This window comes from Mandrillus leucophaeus, unplaced genomic scaffold (genome assembly GCF_000951045.1).
Source record: "Mandrillus leucophaeus isolate KB7577 unplaced genomic scaffold, Mleu.le_1.0 Scaffold310, whole genome shotgun sequence".
In the NCBI taxonomy this organism is placed as follows: domain Eukaryota; kingdom Metazoa; phylum Chordata; class Mammalia; order Primates; family Cercopithecidae; genus Mandrillus; species Mandrillus leucophaeus.
Window position 1 is genome coordinate 588752 of NW_012103255.1, and position 23592 is coordinate 612343.

The window sequence follows — 23592 nt, forward strand, 5'->3', positions numbered from 1 at the left end:
TATTCCATGCCCGGGGCTCTGAGCCAGGCACTTCCTCCCTGGGGCACTGCATCCCTCCCATTCTCCCTTCCTCACTCTTGCCGCAGCTCTGGGCATTATCACCCCTCACCTGGCCCATGATGACATGCTTCCCACTGTCCTCCTGCCTCTGAAATTGGCCTTTCCTACATTTGCATGCTGCAGATGAAGAGTGCTGTCTAAAATGTAAATCTGATCATCTTGAAACCTTCTCATAGTTTCTGCTGCTGCCTACAGGACATTTCAAAACCCTTCAGCAAGGCAAACAAGCCCCTACAGGTCCTGCCCACCATCCATAGTGAATTCGCCCCCCTACCTAGGACCCTGTCCTTGACACATTCCCAGTGTGCTCTGCAGTTCCCCATCTCAGAGCCTTTGTTTACTCTGAGACCGCTGTCCGGGGTATCCTTTCCACTCTGTCAGCCAGACAAACAGCATTCTCACTTCAGTGAAGGGGTTCTGCTTATATGATCTAATTTAATCTGTACAATAACCCTTTCTGGTAGGCACTGGTTCCGGGTGGGTAGGCATATGCAAACCTACCCCCAAAGGCTGAGGAAGCCGAGAGGTTGAAGAAAGGGGCTGACATATCCAGTTTCTCAGAAAGAAACATTTAATAGGGACTTATGAACAAAAGCCACAGTCTCCGGCAGCAGTAAGACAAGATGGTAGATCCTGCACCATGACCCCCTAGAACCAGGGATTAGATACCAGAGGGAAGGGGTATATGTGCTTCAGAAGCAATTTGCCTAAGGGCAGGACTTACAGTAAACAGTAGATAAAGGAGAAATCTTAGAGGCTTTCCCAAAACTGGGTTAATCGGAAGTCAATATGGAAGATCAGCATCCAAGATGGAGTTGCTGTGGCCTCCACAGTATGGTTATTAGTCCTATTTTACAGAAAAGAAATAGACTAAGAAGGATTAAGTAACTTGTTAAAGGCCACTTACACACTAAAATGTGACAAACAGCATGATTTGCACCCAAGCTGGGCTGCTCTGAAGTCTATGTTCTCAGTCACCTGCTAGCCTGCCTTCCAGGATGGCACCAGGGCCATTCATTAGAGCCATAGATTCACTCAAAGTTGGTGACCCCTGGGAGAAGCATGGTGAATTCCAAGTTTCTCCTCTAGAGAACTGGCCTCCTGTCCCGGGCTCTGCACCTAGAAGATTATTAAATAGATGCTGAACCAATGACTGCCCTTGGTGGGTCATCAAGAGCATGGGAGGAAAGGATACTGGGGAGCAAGAGGAGTTCAGTGTTTTCCGTGTGGAGCCAGGGGCTGCTGGTGGCATCTAAAACGTGAGTTTGCAGCCTGGGGAGGGGGCTGGCATGGTCTGAGAGCTGTTGGTGAGAGCTAAACCACAGAAGTAAATGGACTCTCCAAGGGAGAGCACAGTTTTCAGTCAGAGTTTTGGTAAATAAACAAAATGCATTGATTCTTGTATTTTCATTTCTCTCCCAGACACACCAGCCTGAGGAAAAGAGATGCCTGAGTCTTTGAAGGTCTGTGCTCCAAAACGCCAACAGAGAAGGAGACTGAGGAGAGATGGGGTGGGGTGCCATCTTCAAACGATGGAGGCTACCACGCGGGAAACACAGCCTCTTCTTTTCCCTGCTCCAGAAGCAGAACCAGGCCTGGGGGCAAGTTCCAAGGAGGCTGCCTCACCTCGGCAGAAGGGCGGGCTTTCTAAAGACACTGGTAGGGCAGCCTCTCCCAGGGGGGCTGGCAACTCTGCCACAGCAGCACCCACAGAGGCCCTGGGGTTCCTGCACTAGGTGGGCACTACGATTTAAACGTGTCCCCTCCAAAATTCAGGTGTTGCCAATGTGGCAGTGCTAAGAGATGGGGCCTTTCAGAGGTGTTGAGGCCACGAGGGCTCCTCCCTTGTGAATGGGATTAAGGCCCTTATCAAAGAGGCCCTATGCAGTGTTCAGTCCCCCAGCCTCCTGCCTTCCCCGCCTGAGGACGCAGCAATGCAGCGCCATCTTGGAAGCAGAGAACAGCCCTCACCAGACAACTGAAGCTGCTGGCACCCTAATCTTGGTCTTCCCAACCTCCAGAATTGTGAGAAATACATTTATGTTCCTTATAAATTACCCAGTTTGGATGAGAGTTACCCAACAATGTTGCAGAATTCTTCTTCCTGAAAAACTCAAGCCATCTAAATGAACAAATAAGAATACTGTTCTAAAAGGTACTCCCCCAGCCTCACGTATGTGCCGGGCAGGGCCTGGGGCCTGGGTGTGAGCTTTTGGGGCAAGGTTGGGGAAGACGGGGACATGGTCTTCTGGTCCCTGCTAAAATTTAGCCACGTGACCAGGAACCATTGTGGATGAGGAAAGTTGTGAGCAGATTCCTAGCAAAGGTCCTGAATCACCCCAAGGGGAGATGCAGCAGCCACCCCCTGCCCTGACTGCTTCACAACAGATGGGCAGCAGCTGGCCTTTCCCTGTGGAAGGTGCTTGCTAAGCACTCCCCTCTGCATAAGTTCATCAGTCACACTTGGGATAACTCCTTCCTCCATTCGCAGGAAGTAGGTTCCGCAGCTGGCTGAGCAGCCAGACCTAAACCAGAGAATTACAAGATTGGGGGGCTAAGTAACAGATGAGGAAACTGAGGTCCAAGACCAAAAAGCTAAGTCATGGCATGACCAGCTTTGGAAAATAGTTACCTTGAACTCAGCACGCTTTCCATTCAAAGAACGTGCTACAAACGCCTGCTCTTTGTCAGACACTATAGGTCTCTGGAAATGTAAAGGTTAATGCAAAGATAATTGCCTCTGAGGTTGGGGAGACAGACACCTAACAGAAAACTGCAATATGGCCCAGTGAGGTATATACAAGGGCATTCTGTAGGAGCCTCCCTCCTGCTGACTCTCTGGGCCCAAACTGTTCCCATTTCCCTCTGGCAAGAGAAGGTCCAGCTGGGCACAGAAAGAACTTTACTGGAAAGGTAAGAGGCACAGAGGAAGCCGGTGTTGGTGACTTTCTTGAAGTGATGGAGGCTGCAGGGAGGATAAGGGGCTGGGTGGCAGGAGCTCAGGGTACAGGAAGGGCTGAGCCAGAGCAGGAGGAAGCCCAGCCACCTGCCAGTACCAGGCAGTCATGACAGTGACCACCTGGTGGACCCAGCTGGTAAGTGACAAGGCCCAGCTAGAAGCAGTGGGACAAAGGTCACAGGAAAGGAACCAAAGTTTCCACTCTGTGAAAGCCCACTCTGTACTCTACACTGCTCCCAACCCCTGCAAGAGTTCAGCAAAGTGGCTGATGTGGTTCCCATACTTCAGATGGGGAAACTGAGCCCCAGGGTCAGGATTCAACACAACTGATTTTACTTTGTTTCTCCAAATTGTGTCAGGCCAAAATGAATGACCCCCAATAGCATCATCTACTGCCCATGATTAGGGCTGAAACAGAGCTTGGCCATGAGCTGGACATGGGACAATGGGTGCCCAGCCAGGTTCTGGGCTGTCAGCAACATGACCCTGCCACCAGGCCAGAACTGAGTCAAGCGGCAGCTGGACCAGAACAGGCCGAGAGCTAGGGCTGCAGGCCCTGGACTGGGAACAAGGACCTCAGGAGCATCAGAGGGAGGGATACCTGGCTCTACCCACACCAATGCCTGGAGCAGAAAGAGGAAGTAGTCAGGCTTAGCACCAACATAGTGTGGGGTTGAGGCTAAGAACAGCTCCTCTTCTTCCCCTTCCTCAAGCCTGGGTCATAACTGAGTTTTATGATTCTGCCTTTTTTCTTTGGTGTGTGTGACACCTCCCCACACAGGTCAGGGGGACATATAATAATACAGCCTCCCTACAGATGAGGACATGGACCCTGAGGGACTGCCTGGGTCCCACAGCTGGCTTTGGGTGGGGTGGAACCAGGCCCGGAGCCCAGACTGTCAACTTCTGTCCTATCTCGGTTCCGTGGCCCTGTTCCTCCCTGCCTGTACTCCTGGTTCCTTTCTGGGGCTGACTGGACAATGTCTGAGTTAAAGTCCACCACTGCGTCCAATTCAGACTCCATGAAGGAAGCTGCCTGGTGGCATTTGGCACAAGCACAGCCCCTGTCCAAGCACGTGCAACCCTTTAGAGGCTGAAGAGTCCCAGCATCCAGGTCAGTATCCTCTAGTCATCGACAGAATGCAGCCCTGCCAAGGTGGCCTGGAGCTGAGGCTTCCATGTCCCAGTCAGCCACAGCGGCCCCTGACCTTTAGACAAAAAGCCAAGGCTCTCTAGGAGGAGGAGGCACTCCCACCTGCATCCGCACAGCTGCTCCACCCTGAAAATGCCGAGTAACAAAAGGGACTGGATTCGAACAGTGTTGTTAAATAGCGCTTCACAAAGCATTCTCCCATGCACTCCTCTTCCCATCCTCACGACAGCTCAGCAGAGCTGGAATAAAGGCCCCATGTTCTAGATGAGAAGATCGAGACCCAGGAAGGTCACAGGGCTAGCCAAAGACACTCCGAGAAAAAAGGTCATGGCCGAGCCTTGGCCCCAGTTTTTCTGACTCTGAGCTCTGGTCTTCGTCAGTCTCTCGCCTGCTGCCCAGATGTGAATCTATCTGTGCTCCTCCGGCCAAAGGACCGGGATGGTTTCCAGATTCACATGCACATGAGGAAAAACATCTGGAGAGTTTAGAACTGCTCAGGTCCACAGCAGTGCAGGTCAGCCTGAAGGGCCGGGGGCTGGGGGAGGCTCGTCACCAGAAGATGCCTCAGATCTGTTCCCTCCTGTCTCATCCTCCTGGCCCGGGTTGAACCATCCTCCCTATGTCAGCCAAACTGGAAGTGCACCCTGGAGGCCCAGCCAATGTTTCTCTGGGTACCAACTCACTCCTGGGCAGCAAGAAACAGGGGCCTTCTCGGCCACAGCAGACTCTTATTCTTTCTAGAAAATGACACCCCCAGCCTGGCACCCACAAGGGTGAAGCCCACATCATTCACAAAAAGCAGACTCCTTGGTGGAGTTCGGTGCGGCATATGTGGGGGTACACGAGGCAGGTCTGCCTCACTGAGGGGATCAACTCGGTGGCCCAAGTTCAGAAAGGATCCAACAAGAGACAGAAAAGGCAGAGCAATGCATCAGGGGCTCTCCCAGCCTGATGGTGCTCAGTGAGGGTCCCGAATACAGCAACCTCGCTCAGCGTGAAGCCCTACGTTTGTCTCTGGGATCCGCACTTCGAAGACAACTTAACAGTTATTCGAAAGCCATGGGGCAGCCTTGCAGTTTCCTCTCCCATTTGGGTCCAAACCAGAAGAGAAGAGCCAAGATCTTGGGCACCGTCTTGTAAAATCACCCAAGTAGCTGCTCGGGGAGTGGGTTTTGGGGGTGGGGATGGGCTCGGCTCAGAGCAAGGCCAAAGGATCAGCCGCTGCATGAAGGGGTGAGGCGGGGGCACCTACCTGGACTTCACGTGTGTGGTAGGCGATGATCAAGCCCAAAAGGATGATGGTGGACAGACTGATAAGGCATTTCAGGGCCAACGAAAACATGGAGTCCTGCAGGAACAATGGAGAGAGAGAATTAGGGAGTGCAGGGAAAGGAGCGTCTCACTTTCTTCTGCGGCTGTGTAAAAGAGAAGGGGTGGGGACACAGGAGGGACTGTTACCAGCCACTCCTAGGAGCAGGTGTAGCACAAAGTCAGCCTGAGCCACACAAAAGCCTTGGGCTGTGCCTGGGCTGGCTCTGTTTCAGCAGCTGCCCCCTCTGAGCCTCTGTTTTCTTGGGCTAAGTCATATTTGCATTCCTGGGATGAACGCTACTTGGGCATGATGTATTATGTTTGTTATACATGGCTAGATTCAGTTTGCTGATGTGTTATTTAGAATTTGTACTTCCATGCTCGTAAGTCATATGAACATCGTTCTTTATTGTGCCGCTATTACACGGTTTGGGCATCAATATTACGCCAGCTTGGGCCTCTGTTTTCTCTTAAACCCAAACCAGAGGACTTCAGAGGCAGAATTCTTTCAGGAATGAATCTGAATGTCCCAGCAGCTGCTCTCATCTCCTGGCTTAGGCCAAGGGCAGGGGAGGAGGCAGGGACAGCAGAGGAGCTACTGGAGAAAGAAGTGGGTGAGCACAGGAGCAGAGAGGGGTCCTGGCAGGAGAAGGACCCTGAGGGTCCCTCCTGCTAGGGATTAGGTGGGGGAGGTGAGCCCTGTGTTCTCCACCGCAGCCTTTCAGCCCCAGGGCAGCTTAGAGAACCTGAGGTGTGTGGTTAAGAACATGACCTCTGCGGCCACACTGCTGGGTCCCAGTCCTACAACAGCCACTTAGGGCTACATGACCTTAGAACGCCCACTCCACCTCTCTGCACCAGCATGCCTCCTGTGTCAGATGCGGATAATATTGGGGCCTACCTCACAGGGCTGCTGTGAAAATAAAGGAGTTAATTTTCGTAAAGTGCCCAAAACAGTGCCTGGCCAAGTAAGTGTTAACTACCCTCATCATTTACTTTGCATCCTCTACAAATCAGGGTGTCTGGGTTGGAATTGGGTGCACCTCTGGGCATTTCAAAGCTGTAAGTAGGGGTAGCTCCCAGTTCCAAAGGAAGGTGGGAACACAGCCCTGAGCAAAGGCAGCGGATGAGATCCAGGAAGCATTTCCAAGCAGCGACTGTGTGTGGCGGCCCTGCACTTGGTCCGGAGTGGTACACGCCACAAAAGAAACAGCCCCTGTCCTCAGGGAGTTGGTCATTAGAAGAATGATGCCCAATTTCTGGAAGGCACCTTACAGTTTACAAGGTAGTTTCACATATTTGTTCTCATCCTTCCTCAGAACAGCCCTCGGCCTTTTACCTTATAGATATTACAGGCTGAAGCCCAGAGAGGTGGGTGGCTTGTGCCAGAATTCAAAGCCAAGGCCTCGGACTCGCAGTACAGAGCACGCCCACAAGCCCTCAGGCACACTCTCCAGTGGCAAACAATGTAGAAACATGGGAAGCATTCATTTAAGTAGACCTAAATGACACCTTAAGACAACAAGGTAAGGGAGAATATGATCAATTGGCAGAGTGTGATCTACGGTAGAGCTAGGGGAGCTCGAGGGAGGGAGGCCACTGTGGATGGGTCCGAGGCAGCTTTCAGAGGCGGATGTGAGGGCAGCTGAGATCTGTGGAGTAAGGCAGTAAGTCCAATATGGCTACCACAAGAATGAGAGGAGGGCTTGGGACTCGAACCCAGGACTTCCAAGTGCCCAGGGCCATGCTCTCGGCCACCCTCTGTGGGCTAAAACAGAATGAAAGCGCTCTCCCTGATGTCTATTAATCTCCCCATTCATTTCATTGGTACACTTCTTGAGGCCCACTGGAGATATAAAGAAAACTAATAAGGTAACTCATTCATTCACTCTTTCACAACAATTTCAACCACTTCTCATTTGCTGGGCACTTGCTAGATATCCACCAGTGTGCTAGATTCTATACATACAGTGATACACACCAGAAGCTTCTGATCTGGCTTATTCACTAACTCTGACTTTCTACATTGTATAGGGTCATCCAACTATGGGAAAAGATCTCCATTATTTGCTATACATAAGATGATCTACACATAAGCAAGTCTTCTTTTAGCCTCTTCATGTTCCACGGTTCCGTGAAGAGCAGCCTGCAATCATTTACTGAGCACACATGTATGGGGGCCTAAGGAGGGTTGGTGCTGTTCTGGTCCAATGTCAACACAGAGAAGGACAGAACACAGTGCTGGCCCTCAAAAACGTTCTGATCTTCGCAAGCACTGCCTGATGCCTGAAACGCTACCCAACCACAAGACCCAGATGGAGCTGAAAAGAGCAAACGGCGAATTCAGGAACACTCAGACTGTATTAGGGTAAGACAAACCTCCCTGCACGAATCAACTGGGGACAGCTCACAATGTTTTCCAGCCAGAAATGACCATAACTTTCTTTTCAAAGGGGTCTGAAACCATCTGGGAGCTTCACACCTCCCCGGGAAGGATTTGGGATCAGTTGCACATTTCAGCCTCTCATTTATTTCTTTTGGCAGAAATGAATTGACATCAGAATCCAAGTCTATTTCCATCATTTTAAAGGAAGCAGTGAAGGGAAATGGGCCAGATGCTGTCTCTCTCCTTTGAGCCTCTTCCTTTTGTCCTAAAGCTCAGAACCTTTACATGAACAGGCAACTCCCACCTGCTTCTTGGTTTTGGCCAGTACAACCTCCCTGGCCAGTTCCAGCCCCATCTGCGGGATGACCAAGCTGTGTGCTGGATCAACAGGGACTCTCAATATCTTACAGATTTCTTTGCATTCTCCATCAAGTCAATAAAAAAAATTAACCAACCACTTTTAATAGCTGGAAAACATGTTAAAGAAGTCTGGCTAAACTAGGAATGTTTTCTATTTGGTAGAATGTTGAATTAGCATCTTCTCTTTGCTGCCTGAACATCAATGAAGCTTGAAATTGATATGGTTCCTTGGGGGACAGCAGTGACACAGGGCTGCCATACACCCCAGGATGGGGTACCTGCCACACCCATTGCCCCTACTCACTCCCATCTGAGGGCCAATTAGGGGCTCGTAGAACAGAGGGAATCCAGTGGTCAACTGGTCAACCCTTCTGCCCCATGACTCAGAACTTTTCAACACGGAGTAACAATCCTTAACACACAGGAATACTCAGGAATTATATCTCATTTCATGAGAGTCATTTTTAAAGCCATTTATTCCTAAATGCCCACAAATGTTCAAGTGGTTAAGTAGATTTGAGATCAGGCAGTGATGGAACACCATACAGTCACTAAAAAACACTTCTGCAGAGAATATCTGAAGACATGGAGAATGGTTGATGATAGAATATTAAGTGAAAAACTCAGATCCCAACACGATATGTAGTATATTTCCAATTATTTAGTTTTTAAGCTTTTTTTAGTGTAGAAAAAGACTGAAAATACGTCAACAGAATTCCTAAGAGCTGCCTCCATCCATGTGGTCCCTGTTCTGCTCCAGGCCACAAGCCAGCCCTTCACAGATCTGTGATTTCTCACTGATGACAATAATCTGTAATAAAGCACGTCTATAGGGGCCTACCATGCAAGGACGGCATCATCAACCCACTCTTACAGAGGAGAAAACGGAAGCTCTCAGAAGTTAAGTAACTTGTCCAAGGGCAGGGCTCACCATGGCAAAGCCAGGATTTGCAGAAGCCAGGTTTTACACCCAGATCTGTCTGCCTCCAGGTTCCATACCCTGCCTGTGCCCCAGCACCCCACCTGCTCCTGCGGCCACGCCTTGCTGGCCCTCCAATATCTGCAGTGAGGCTTCTTAGAGCTGCTCCAGCCTTTCCTCCCCTGAGGCTGTGCAGAGGGTGATGGATTGTGTTCCCCAGCTTCTGAGCCAGCCACAGAAATTGCTCTCCTGGCCTGCCTTGTAGCTTCCAAAAACAGGCCAGAACTGTAATGATTATGGTAGATCCTTCCCAGAGACTTTGAAGTTCTAAATGTGTTTTATTGTTTGGAACATCACAAAAAAGAGAAAGCTATGCTTACAGACAGAGTCCTGGAGGGGCACTGAACCAAAATGAAATATTAGCTTAACTCGGATAATGATGGGCAGGCTCCTTCCCCAACCAAGCTGCTACCCACAAAGAGTGTATGTGTATGGCTGTGTGCGTGTGTGTGCTTATACACACCTGTGGTCCATTCATGATTTCTGTCACTGGCTGAAACCCCCAAAGGGAAAAGGTGACAGCATCTGAAGTTCATATTTACTGAATTAAGGTCTGATGTGCCTGTCTAACATCACTATGTTTTGTGCATTCAGTCTGGGAAATAATTGATTTAGAAATCTTTTCTGTCTAATAAGGTCAACTTTTCCTTCAATTTCATGGAGAGGTCCAAAATTGATTGATATTCAACATCGGCTTATGACTGTGGTTCTGTAATGGTTGTCCTAATTAGATAGTCTTGCTAATTAATGCTATGCAAATTAAACCAGCCCCTCTTCTGCTGGCAGGAAAGACCGCATCACTAGTTGCTGTTCTCCAGGGAGACCTGAGGCTCCTTTCCCTCCATATCAGCACCAAGCGCTGGCCTTCTTCCTTCCTCAATCTCATGCTGCCCAGTTCTTGGGATCTTTCATTCTTTTTTTTTTTTTTGAGACAGAGTCTTGCTCCATCGCCAGGCTGGAGTGCAGTGGTACAATCTCGGCTCACTACAACCTCCACCTCCCGGGTTCAAGTGATTCTCCTGCCTCAGCTTCCCGAGTAGCTGGGATTACAGGCACATGCCACCATGCCCAGTTGTATTTTTAGTAGAGACGGGGTTTCACCATGTTAGCCAGGATGGTCTCGATCTCTTGACATCATGATCCGCCAGTCTTGGCCTCCCAAAGTGCTGGGATTACAGGCATGAGCCACCGTGCCCGGCGGGATCTTTCATTCTTATCCATCATCCTCAGCTCCTATCTTAGCACAGCCTCCTCCTTCCAGGTGGAGCACTCTAATTTAATTGCAAGCCCAGGCGTGGTGGCTCACGCCTGTAAGTCCAACACTTTGGGAGGCCAAGGCAGGTGGATCACTTGAGGCCAGGAGTTCAAGACCAGCCTGGCCATCATGGTGAAACCCCATCTCTACTAAAAATACAAAAATTAACTGGGCGTGGTGGCGCATGCCTGTAATCTCAGCTTCTCAGGAGGCTGAGGCAGGAGAATGACTTGAACCCGGGAGATAGAAGTTCTCGGCAGTGAGCCCAGATCACGCCACTGTACTCCAGCCTGGGTGACAAAGCAAGACTCTGTCTCAAAAATAATAATAATAATAATAATAATAATAATTGCAGCTGTTGGTCCTCCCAGCATTCTCAGAGCGGCTTCCCAGCCTGGCTCCTACCAGAAGTCAGCTAACAGAATCCTGTTTCAGTTACTAATGAATGAAGTGACAGAATGAAGTCACTCAGACCCTCTGCCTCCCAGGACTGTTCAACCTGAGACCAGGAGAGACAGCCGATGCTGTCACAGTGGGAAGGGAGACTCTGGGGACTCCAGAGGGCAGCTGGACCTCTGACCAGCCTGAGAAGGGAGAAGGGCCAAGACCCTGATTCTTGCTAGCCAAGAGAGCTCTGGAAGAGAGGCCCACGGTATGGATCCAAGGGCACAGGGGTCTCAGCCTCCTCCGTAGCAAACGCCTGGCCTGGACAAGTTGCTTCCTTCTCCTAAGCCTCAGCCCCCAGTAAAATGAGACTCCTGGACAAAACCATCTCCAAAGTTCAGTTAAGCCTGATGACCAAGACGCCAGGCACACATGCCATGACAAACAGGTCACAGGGACATATCCAACACTCATTCCTTTTTTTTTTTTTCCCAGGAGTTTTCTTTTCCTAGGCATTTTGTAGATGATGAAATGCTGGGTGTGAAATGGTCAGCCACAAAACCCACTCACACCATCTTCTCCTCAAACACAACAAGGCAAGCTTCCTATTTTCAGTCATGGGGGCTAACGAAGATGTTCATTGTCTCTTTCTAAATAACATAGGATTTGAAACCAAAAGGCCAGAGTTCAAATCATGTCTTTGCTACTAACTAGCTGTGTGACATTGGATCAGTCCTTTAACCTCTCTGGGCCTCTGGTTTCTTCTCCGCAAACCAGAACTACCCTTACTTTTCTCACAGCTGTTAGGGGATGAGATAAGATGATGCATATGAAAAATCTCATTCTGTTTTCACACAAAGAGAAGCATGCATTCTCTTGTAGCCAAACACCTCTTCTCTTGCCATGCAGATGTCAGTGCAGGTAAATGCAGCTGATCCTCAGTCTGGAGCTGCTCACTGCACCCCCAATATCAGCATTTTATGGCTGCAACAATTTATAAAGATATCCCCGAGGCATTTCAGAAAGACACCTTTGCAATCTGCATAGCCAAACATTCATTCACTCGTGCATTCATACGACATATATTCACTGAGCACTTACCATGCCCAGGCACTGTGCTGGACACTTGCCAAATGCCAGGGATTCCCTACCCCCTCCAACCCCAACCCACTGAGCCTAAATGCCATCCAAGAGCTCCCAGGAGCTCATCCCAAGGGCTGCCCTCTGCACAATCATCACCCCGTCACCTTGACATCCCATCCTCTCCCTCTTGGACTCTCTCCCTGACTTCTCCGTCCTGCCCACAGTGCAAGGTCAAGAAGAGATGGGCCAAGGGTCAGGTCAGGGGACCCTGGAGGACACATCAGGCTAGGACAGCCAGGAATGGGCAGGAAGCCCGGACTGAGAGAGAAGACCTACAAGTGGTTCCTTTGTGCTCGAGTGACCAGCGCTCTCCACGGCAGAGCTCAAGCATGGATACTAGTTGCCAAGCTCCAGGAAACTTTCCTGCCTGCCTGAGCCCACTATGTGGCTGAGGACGTCTTTACCACAGGTCCCAGGGGCTGGAGATGGGGCTAAACCTCACTGCCACCTTTTCTCCAGCCCCGTCACCTTCTTACATGAAGCTTCTGTTCTGGGCCCACGCCCGAACCCCACAGCCAGGGGATGCTTGAGGTGGATCCCCAGTGGGTAGAAAGCTGAGATGAGACCATCCACACTCTCCTGTCAGTCCCAGGAGCCGACCAGGCATCATGAGCCAGCTGACCCGCATCAGGAAGTGGGGTCTGACCCAGACCCGAGAGCAGGTGGCTCCTCGGAGCCCTGTCCTCAGTCCTCCTGTGCCCTCCTCAGCCCCCATCCCTGAACGGGGTCCATATACCCACCATCGAAGCTGGGAGCCATTACCTGCTTTAATTCTATACAGGGTAACCTCAGCACCAGGAACCCCACTAGTCTGCCCTGGGCCCCACACCCTCCCTGAGGCTGGCCATGCCTGGGGCCCCCGTCAGCACTGCCCAGCTGGGGTGACCAGAGCACCTTTCACCATCTGACCCCATTTTCCCATGGATGTTGTTCTCTCACCCCCACCAGAATGTCAGCCCAGAGGGCGGGGAATTTTTACATTGCATTTGTTCACTCCTACAGCCCCATGCCTAGAACACTGGCACATAGTAAGTCAATAAATATTAGTTGAACGTTGAATATTTGAATGAAGGGAGCAAAATTTTTGAGATATGTCAAGCCGGTAGACAATTCCATCCTGAATTTCCAAATTCATCAGAACTAAAGAGAGGTGATGAAAGTAACAGCTAACATTTATTATTCACTTACCACAGGCCAGGCACTGTGCTAACTTCGTTAGGTCCTCAGAACAACCCATGGCCCCATTCTAGAGATGAGGGATCTGAAGCCTGGAAAGGGTCACATTCCCACCGTCCCTGGATGAGGAAGAGGTGGGGGCCAGATTCAAACCTGTGCTCTCACCACTGACCCAGAGGGAACCTCACGAAGACAGGATGGCAATTGCCGGAACATCACCCCTGCAGGCCCTGCCCTCACCAGTCCCACCTGCTCTCTAAAGAAGCCCCCAGTGGTGTGGCTTTAGTGGTGTGATAGACAGTGAACAGACTGAGGTCAGGGCTTGGGGTCTGCACCGTCTCTGCAGACTGGGCCTGGCCACGGGGACACTAGGCAGATAGTACTTGTGGAGTGAAGGAAGCCAGTGGTCTCGACACAAAACTCATAAAGTCAAGTTGCCCCTGGGGCATGTCCCTGGACCTCTAAATTGTCACTCCCAGAAAGAGATGGAACCTGATGTCTGAGGGACATCATGCAGTTAATAACAAGGGCATTCAGGTCTCAGCAGAGGGTGGCCTGCTCATGTTTAGTGAAGCCAGCGTGACGACCAGGACACCAATTAAGAGAAAATGATCCTCCCCAGGCCCTGGCTCTCCCGCTGTGCGATGCCCCAAGGAAGGCAGAAAAAGGTTATTTAGGAGACCACGCTCCCAAAATATCAAGTCAGACGGGTCACCCCCTTCAGGCCACAAACATAATTCCAATTGAGGAGACAGTTTCCTTTATAAGGTCTGGGCAGAGGGGAACTGGCATATCATGAATTCTCTACTGCATGCTTGCTTATAATTTATTTTCCTGCCCCACTTACAATATTGGCAAAGATTCCACATGATTCAATCAAACTTTTTTATTACATGTTTCCATGTGCCAGGCACTGTGCTACGTGCGGGAGGTGGAAACATACATGATGAGGCCTTTTTAAAGGCAGTTTGGTCCTTGCTGCTCCTAAGGTAGCCAAAAGCTGGCCCACCTAGGATTCTTACAGACACAAAGCAAGCACTTAACAAATGTTTGTTGGGTAAATGAATATGGAACGGTAAATACAGATTTAAACCTTCGAGCTCCATACAGAGGCAGAATGGGAGCAGAAGGGTTTGTAACTCCCCGCCCCTACAGGGAGGATGGAGGTGGGATGGAAGCCCATGAAGCACCAATAGCCCAGGTCCTTGTGGAACTGAGGGGCTTGGCACTACCCCAGAGCAATTAAATCGGAATCTCTGCAAGTGAGGTCTCGGCACTAACTTTTAAAAAAAGATCTCAGTGAATCTAATGTGCGGGCCAGAAATGAGAATTGCTGCTCTGGGGCAGAAAGAAAGAAGCCAGGAGGCTGGGGTTGCCATCATAGCCCTTCCAAGCTCCCCAAGCAACGGAGCTTAGAAGCCATCTAGTTCAGTACCCCATGAGTCTCTTCTCTAAGATTCCTGGCACATGGCCATCTAGTCTCTGCTTGATTATCTCCAGGGACTGGAAACTCACTTCCTCTCAATGTAGCCCTGGAGAGACTCTATTCTGGATGGCTCTTTTTCAAAGATCTGCCTGCAGTGCTTGGTCCCAGTGAAACAAATGCCTCTGTGAAGTCCTGCTCTGACTTTAGCATCATGACGTCTATGTCAATGTCTTTGACAAGTGAGCCTCTCGCTGGGACACACACTCATTAACGTACAGAACACCACGAGATCCGCTAGTTCCCCAACCCTCATTCTCCACGAGGACACTGAGGCTGCCTTGCCCCATCATACAGCATCCTGTGTTGGAGAAAACTTTAGAACCCAGGTGTTGGGACTCCCGCCCTATGCTCGCAGGAGCAGGCAGCCAGGCCCACCCTGCTTTTCCTACTAATGGAAATATAACAACCAGTCCCTGAATTCATCTGTTCTCCAAAAGCCTGTATCCCTATCCTGGAAGTCACCTCCAAGCCTGTCACCTAGTCACTGTTTCCTTCTCCAATAAAAAATGGGGTCCTGATTAGCTTTTAGCCTCCACTGCTTGTGGAATGTGAGTGCTCTTGGCCAGTTAGCAATTACATTACTCTTGTGGTGTCAAGAAGTCCCTACAGCCTCCTCCGGCTTTGATGAATGCGTACCTGCCACTGTGCATAGGTTCTGAAGGCTCTGACGCCATACCTTTATCTCAGGAGAACTGCATAGCACACTGAAGGTCCCTAGTCCCAGCACCCAAATCTGTCCTGGCATCTGGGGTGTACAGAGTTACAGTGAAACACCTAACCTTGATTCACCCTCCCAGAGCCTCCCGGAACGCTGCTTAATTTGCTATCACCATGAGGGGTTCACCTAGCAAATATTTACTGCTCCACCTGCCAAGGATCTGGCCCCCCTATTTCATCCAGATTGCAGGAACCCCATTTTCTTAAATGTTCTAGAATATTTGAAACAAACAAATGTGCTTTCTGGATGGCTTGCTTTGAAGTAGTTTTGTTTTCTCTTAATAAAACCTATCTGGCCCCCAAATGAATAAAACAGCAGGAAATCACTTTGCTCTGCAGAAAGCTGTGCGCTCCCTGCTAGACTGGGTTGCTCACTAGAACCAAACCAGCCTAGCTGGGCTTGTCCCAGGCCTGGGCTTCCCTCTCCCCATCCTGACCCAGCCTTCGCTGACCAGACGCACAACAGATTCCCAGATTCTCTGCAGGAGCTGCGGTCAGCTAGTTACAAGGAACTGGTACATTCACTTCAGGTAGCTGTAACTTGAAATGATGTTGATTTGCATCACCTGATAGCCACAGAGAAGTATGTGGGTTTTAAAGACACAAAGCAAGGCCTACAGATGACTCCCCACCCTGGGTCTCTCAGCCTTATCACCCCTCCAATTAGCCCTTTCCTCCCTCCAGCCCTTGCCTCTGTCTGCACCAGAGGCTGCTGCAACATTAGGGCCCCAGCTGAACCTTCCAACTTCGTCAGAGAATTCCAAAATGGAGAAAACCACCACTCCCCACCTGAAGCTCAGAGGCAAAAACCCATTTCCATCCCCACACTGGGCAAAATCATCCCCCAACCCCGACAATGTTTGGGCCAAACGAAAATTTTTAAGACACCCAGAAATCACATATGGTGAGAAAAACAACCGCCTGCAGGCTCCACAGACATCTCTGGAGGCTGTTCTGGAGTTTCCCAGATAAAGAACAGCCGCGTCCGTGTTTCCCAGCCATGCTTCCAGGCTTCCTGGAGTTGCCAGCACTCTGAGGGCAGCATCACCTTCCTTCCACTTCCACACCTACAGCCTTGCCAACAAACGTGAGACAGTGAGTCCTCCACCCAACACTCGACTTAGCTGGAAGAGGCCTTCTAAGCCATCAAGTCTCACTCCCCGATCCTACAGGCAAGCAAATTAAGGCTGGGAGAGGGGCTCTGGACGACCCAAGGCCACACACCAGTAACAGAAAGGGCTGATAATGCCCTAAGCCTTCCAAGGGTGGGGCTGGTGTTCTGCCACATCCTCACTCTGCCCATCCACCAGCTTGAACACTGTCTGAAAGGGACGGGCCCCTGTCTCAGTCCTCTCTCCACCCCTCCGCAGCTCCTCAATTCAGGTTTGGGGAGTGAACGTTTCCTCCATGCCTCATTCAAGGACAAATTGGGAGAAATAACAATTACCTACTCCAGGTTCTCTATCTTCTTTTGGCTTAACAATACAAAAGCTTAAACATAAATAAAGGGAAATGGTCTGGAAAAATAACCAGTTGGCATGGAACTATTGGCATCTCAGTGTGGCATAAGAAGTAGAAATGCTGTTTTTTAGAAACAGCACAGCCGCGAGTTTCCTAACCATTTGGCACAGGTTTTTCAATTGTTTGGATGTGATGGACGATGTTGATAGAAGTGGTGGAGACCAAACACAGGCTATTAATAGACCAAACATGGTACTTTTATAATTCTTTCTCTCTCTCTAATTAGCTCTCTGGCACCAAACTGTTGCCGACCTGCCTACCTTTTACTTTGAGGTGCCATGAATTCCAGCAACGGGGCACCACACGAGCCCTGCTGCCTGCCCATGTCCAAGCATGCTCATCTGAGAGCCTGAGAGCCTGGAGGAAGGCTGGAAGCCACACACCAACGTGGGCCACCGGCCCGTACAGGGCTTCAAGGAAACTGCAAAATGCAAAGACTCCTTGGGTGCTGGTCCTGCCTATCATGGGGCATGCAGTAGAGTCTAACAAGTACACTATCCATGGTCTAGGGGGGTCAGGGAATCTCCCAGTTCCTCCATGTATTTCTTTCCTCCATTTCTTTCTCCAAGAACGCGAGGCAGGCCCATCTCAAGGCAGGAGCCCCATCTCAAGGCAGGAGCTCATTCCACCCTAATTGGTTCAAGTTAGAGCCATTTCAAGGCAGAAGGATCTCCATGGTTCCCCTATAGGTGTTGCCTCTGGGGACTCTCCTCAGATTCAAACTCTACGAGGACTTACTGAGTACCTGTTATATGACAGGCTCTGAGTCTGCCCATCCTTCTTCACATAAGCTCTCATTTAATCCTCACAGGAAAGAACTGTCCTCACTTGACAAATGAGAAACTGAGGCATGGAATGATTATACAATTTGCCAAGATCACGCAGCTGGAAGTGTGAGAGCCAGACTTGAAACACACAGCTTCTGATTCCAAGCCCAGGATCGGTGAGGACCGCGGCACAGTCCCCGCTGAGACCTATGCCCTGAGCTCTTCATGGAGGAGGTTGCTTGTTCCTGCTCCACTGAAGCCAGATCTGCTACTTCTTTGCCCCTGAGCTGCACTTGTTTCCACATCCACAGAACTCCCAGTCCTGACCAGCTGTCCTCTACCTGCATGGGGTCAGCCACCAAGGAAACCAGGCCAAAGACTAGAGCTGGACCATTTGACACCATCACCATCTTTAACATCTATTCAACGAGACTAAAAATCCTTTCTTCCTTCCAGGGTTGTTGTGAGGAAGAGCAGATAATGAACGTGAAAACACTCTCCCAGTCGAGGGTTCCCACGGGCTTAAAACAGCCTATGCATAGGGTGGCGATACATTCGGGTTTACCCGGGAGAGTCCAGTGTATGCCTGTTATCTGGCATAATTATTACTATGAATCGTAATCGTTAATATAATAATCTCGAAAGTGTCCCAGTTTAGACAATGAATCATATGATCACCCCATATATGTAGCATTTGCTGCCACAGGGTCTGAGAGAATTGGGGCCCCCTTCCCACCCTCTGCCCTCATGCCTCCAGCTTCCGCACCCACTCTGTGTAGCAGGAGGGTGGGGTGCAGGGTCTCCACCAGCAGACACTTTGCCAGGCTCATGGGCAGGCATCATTCTGTTAGATCAAAGCAATTATTAGTAGACACTATTTTTAGCAAGGTGGTGTCACAGTGCCTGGATTAATTGCAATTAATTATATGTCACTCCTTTAAGGTTTATTTCATCAATTATGGACAATCACGGCCATGTGCCTAACTTGCTTTAACTCTTGGTGACTGGAATCTCTCGGCACAGAGGAGGCTGTAACCATGGAGAAGGCTGAATATCAGAAGATATTTGCTACTGAGACACTGTGTCCTGGATGTCAGTTTAGGGCTTTCCTGTTTTATAAAGCATTTTCTTGCACAGTTTCCTATTTGATGCTGGGAGGTAGAGAGAGCCACTCCTAACCCACAGATGGAAAAACTAAGGCTCGGAGGATTTAAGCAATTACTCAAAGCCATACAGTTAGGGAAACCCCACTCTTCTAACGTGGGGTTGCCAAAACATTTCCAGTATAGACTGATGAGTGTGACCTGCATGAGAGCTCTTTAGAATGTGACCCTCTGGCAGCCGGGCGTGGTGGCTCAAGCCTGTAATCCCAGCACTTTGGGAGGCCAAGACGGGCAGATCACAAGGTCAGGAGATCGAGACCATCCTGGCTGACATGGTGAAACCCTGTCTCTACTAAAAAAAATACAAAAAATTAGCCGGGCGTGGTGGCGGGCGCCTGTAGTCCCAGCTACTCGGGAGGCTGAGGCGGGAGAATGGCGTAAACTCGAGAGGCGGAGCTTGCAGTGAGCTGAGATCGCGCCACTGCACTCCTGGGCGACAGAGCGAGACGCCGTCTCAAAAAAAGAAAAAGAAGAATGTGACCCTCTGGCATCAGTGGTCAGACAGCCCCATGGCCAGGCACAGGGACAGGATCTGGAGGCAGACTTGCCAAGGAGGAACCAAAGGCACCCGACACATGTCTGCCAGGCAGAGCAGCCCTTACCTTGGGCGTTTCAAGTGGCCCTACTGTCAAGAGACTCCAAGAAGAATGTGTCCACGCCAGAAAAATATGCAAACAAGGACACCCAGTACCTTCCTTCTTTGAGTGTTGAGCAGCCAGAAGAGCAGCCAGAAGGTACCTCGTACAAGCGAGGAGATGGTAGGACTCCCACAGTACCCCTGGGTCCGTCTCGCTGTTGTGATAGGAGGAGCCGGAGGAACACCCCGTCTGGTACTCGACTGGCCTTAATTTGGGCTCCTGCCCTCATCTGTTTTGCCCTGCACCGGTTACAGATTATTAGTTCTAAACAGATCTCTGAGCTCCCCTAGTCCAGAGCCTCATTTTACAGATGGAGAGACTGAGACCCCCACAGGGAATGCCCTGTCTCCAACCCCGCTTGCCAGGGCAGAGCTGAGCGGGGACACAGGCCTCCCCTCCTGTGGGTTCTTGCTGACTGTGGCTGGGAGTCTCAGCTGGGAACTGGGGCGCTTTCTAGAGTCTCAGACAAACTTTCTCACAGGAAAGTTTGCTGCATCTTTTGTTCCATCCCTCTTTCTTACCTCCACCCTCGTCTCACTCTCCTCACCCACATTGCATCCCTCTTGCACTACTCCTGTTTTCCAGGACCAGGCTTTAAGATTGTCAGCTAAAAGGGCTAGGTCTGAAGGAAACTCGGCTGGAGCCCGAGAGCTGCCACCGCTGGGCTCCCTCTGAGTGGCCCCTCTCCAGACTCGGGGCTGCTTCATGGCACAGTCTGGGTCCTTTCTGTCTCTCTGCTCCATCACCTCACACAGGACTTGTCACACAGTAGGCACTCAATAAATACTTGCTGAGTGAATGAAGGGATGCTACCCCATGGCCTATTCCCAAGAAGAGGAGAATCACGCAAAACCACTTCCCTGCAGGCCCCATCACCCAGGTGGGGAACGACACTTCCAACGGCGGGGAGAACTCCATCAACTTTCATTTCCTCGTTCCACTGACTAAACAGATATTTATTTGCTTAGAACCCATTATTTAAGACCCCCTTTTTTTTTTCTTTTTTTGAGACAGTCTTGCTCTGTTGCTAAGCTGGAGTGCAGTGGCGTGATCTCGGCTCACTGCAACCTCCGCCACCCAGGTTCAAGCCCCCTGAGTAGCTGGGACTACAGGCACATGCCACCACCATGCCCAGCTAGTGTTTTTTGTTTGTTTGTTTTTGTTTTTTGTATTTTAGTAGAGACAGAGTTTGACCATATTGGCCAGGATGGTCTCAATCTCCTGACCTCGTGATCTGCCTGCCTCAGCCTCCCAAAGTGCTGGTATTACAGGCGTGAGCCACTGCGCCCGGCCTATTTAAGCCTTTACATGTAACAGCTGTGATCCAAGACCTAGGAAAACAGCCAACCCAGCCAACCCCTCCTCCCAGTTCCTCACCCTGGAGGAGCTGTGGACCTGGGAGCACAGAAGCTGGGAAGGTGGCAGAACAAGTGATGCTTATGGGGGAAAGCCTGGCTTTCCACCCACAGCTGTTTCAAGGCGTCCTGCAGAAGTGGCTCTGGGGGTCCCTGGGCAGGAAGAGCCAGTCTGGGGCTCCCAGGCATCCACTGCCGATGATGACACGCTGAGCTATCGAAGCTTGGGTCAGAGCAAAGGAAAAAGCTCGTGCCGGCCAAATGCACAGACATCTCACAGATGTCACGGGCTACCAGGTGGCAACCCCGAAGCAGCTGCCTCTTGTCATGTGGGGGCCAGGTGGATGGGGATTTTGGCTCAAGGGGGTGAACTGTCTCACTGAAGAGACACAGCGGGGCCCAGCCAGGGCTGTGTGCTGCGGGGAGCCAGGTGTGCTGAGGTCAGAGGCGAGGAAGGCGCTCTTGCAGGACTGGAAGAGGAGAGGCCAGGCAGGCTGTGTACGAGGGCAGGAGTGCACATGCTTCCTGGAGGACTTGCCCCTCTCCCTCCAGCTGCCACCAACTGCTGACCACGGTGGGACAGCCAGGTGACAGGGGTCAGGCGGCCAGAGGTGGATGGACAAGTACAGAACAGAGAGTGTGGGGGCCAAACAGGAATATGGCCACGGGTGTGGAGAACGTCAGGGCTAAGACAGACCTTAGAGTCTTCACATCTCACAGGCCAGGACACTGAGGCCTCAACTTGGCCAAAGTCACCCATCTGCTAGATCCAGATCTAGAACCTAGAGCTAGAGCCCAGCTCCTTCTCCTGTTCCGGGGCTCCTTCTGCTATCCCATGTAGATTCCATAGCAAGTAATTTAAGACACAAATCGTGCCATCCCACTCCTTAAATCCCTTCTGCGGCTCCCCACAGCCTCTGCGATGAAGGCAGACTCCCTAAGCAAGGCATGATCTGACCCCTGCCTGCCTCTATAGCCCCATATCTCATACTCACACCATAAACTCCAGCCATACCAAGTTGCTCACACTCCGTCAAAATGCACTAAGCTTTCGCTTTCCTCAACCTTTCCATGTGCTTGCTGTGCCAGGAACGACCTCCCCCTTAGCCTTTCCGGTTCCCAGTCAACCTTCAGGACCAGCTCTGCTCTCACCACTCCCACCACCCTACCCTCCAGAGCTGTCTCCGCCTCTGCACTTCCTCCACCCTGTCCCTTCAGTCCTCTTCGGGAGATAATTCTAAGTGCATTAAGCATCTGCTTACCAGGCTGTGAGCTCTTTGAGTGTGGGAACCAAGTCTTTGTCATCTTTCTGTTTCTCCCCCACCCCCAGCACCTTCCATAGTGCCTGGAATGTGAGAAAAACTCCATTAATGTTTGTGGAGTTAATTATCAAATTAAGGAGTGAATGAAGCCCAGGCAGCTTTGATGGTACCTTGTTTCTCCTGAAGCTACTTTACGCACAGAAAGGCCAGTGCCACTCAGGACATCTCGAACCACTGATCTGCCCTCTGCTCTCCCTCCCTCCCCATGTTGGAGGGCGGTCGGGTCACTCCATGGGAGAAAGAGCAACTGAGATACAGGGGACCCAAGTAACACTCCAGTTGTGGTGCTGATACAGGTCACTGTGTAGTGAAGGCAAAGCAGCTGAGCTGGTGACTGAGTTCACTTATCCATGAAATGAGTGCATAACCACGTGCCCACCACCTTCAAGTGACCTGCAATCCTCAGACCTCAGGAAGCAGGGCGCTGTTGTGCCCCCTTCACCCCCATCACTGCTCCAAGGCTCTGGGTACCCACACCAGAAGGGGAACAGATCCCATAGCCCAAAGGAGCACTGAGCCTCCAGGAGACCCTCTGGGGGCTCTGGTAATGTGATTTTAGAGAGCATCTGTCTTCCAAATTCTGTTTCCCTGTACAAAACACAAACAAGGTATGAAACGTGGTTTACATCCCCTGAGCACCACCAGCTGGTAGGGAGGAAAGGTCCCCACACAATGACACAGCAGCAGGGATGAACATGACCTGGGTTTGAAAAAGGCACCACAGGCAATCCACAAAGTGGGTAATCCACACCTGGCTGACAAAGGTTTGGCCCAGGCACAGAGAGTGCTCCACAGGGAAGGTTGCTGGACTCAGACCCCCACTCAGCTCTCACTCGACAAGGCTGAGGACCCTCTGCCACTTGCCTGGGGCAGACTCAGCCACAGAGCATCTGAGCCTTTCCAAAGCAGTCCTCAGTCACCCCCAAGAGCCCTTCTGGGGGCCCTGGCCACTGGTGGAAGTGTTTTGAATGATGGAGCACAGAGCAGAGCTGCTTCTCAGAGCTCCAAATGGCTCTCGGAGGACACCCCAGCTACTAGCTCCTTGCCAGGGGCAGGGTGGGCAGAGACGCCTGCAGGGCAGGGGCTAGGTCACAGAGCTGAGGGGAGGGGCACAGGGAGTCAGGGATTTCTAAGACTCAGCCTGGGAACCTAGCAGGAAAGGCACTGGAAATTGTACTTACTCCATTTGGTTTGTCTATTTGTCTCTTGCAATTTATCTAGTATTTCCTAAAAGGTCACTGGGTGGTGATTTCAATATTGTAAAATTTGTAGAGATGCTCTAAAAGAAATGTACAAATTTCACAGGTTTACACTGGCTTAAAAGCAATATATTTTATTAAAAATGTCTATTCTAAGTGCACTTTGGATAGGATTTGGAGACTGATTGGTTAGAGATTCAAAAGGCCTTGTGCTATTAAAAGATCCACTGTGTTTTTGGGGTGGTAAAAAGAAATAGA

General features: G+C 50.6%; 1 protein-coding gene across 5 annotated transcripts in view; it reads right to left on the minus strand.

The window, feature by feature from the left end:
* Nucleotides 1–23592, minus strand: part of KCNN3 (potassium channel, calcium activated intermediate/small conductance subfamily N alpha, member 3) — a 184602-nt gene that overhangs the window by 130549 nt on the left and 30461 nt on the right. For all 5 annotated transcript variants that reach the window (XM_011987430.1, XM_011987429.1, XM_011987431.1 and 2 more), the window contains exon 2: nt 5425–5520. In XM_011987430.1, coding sequence (XP_011842820.1) covers nt 5425–5520 — 96 coding nt within the window. The remainder of the gene's footprint in view (nt 1–5424; nt 5521–23592) is intronic.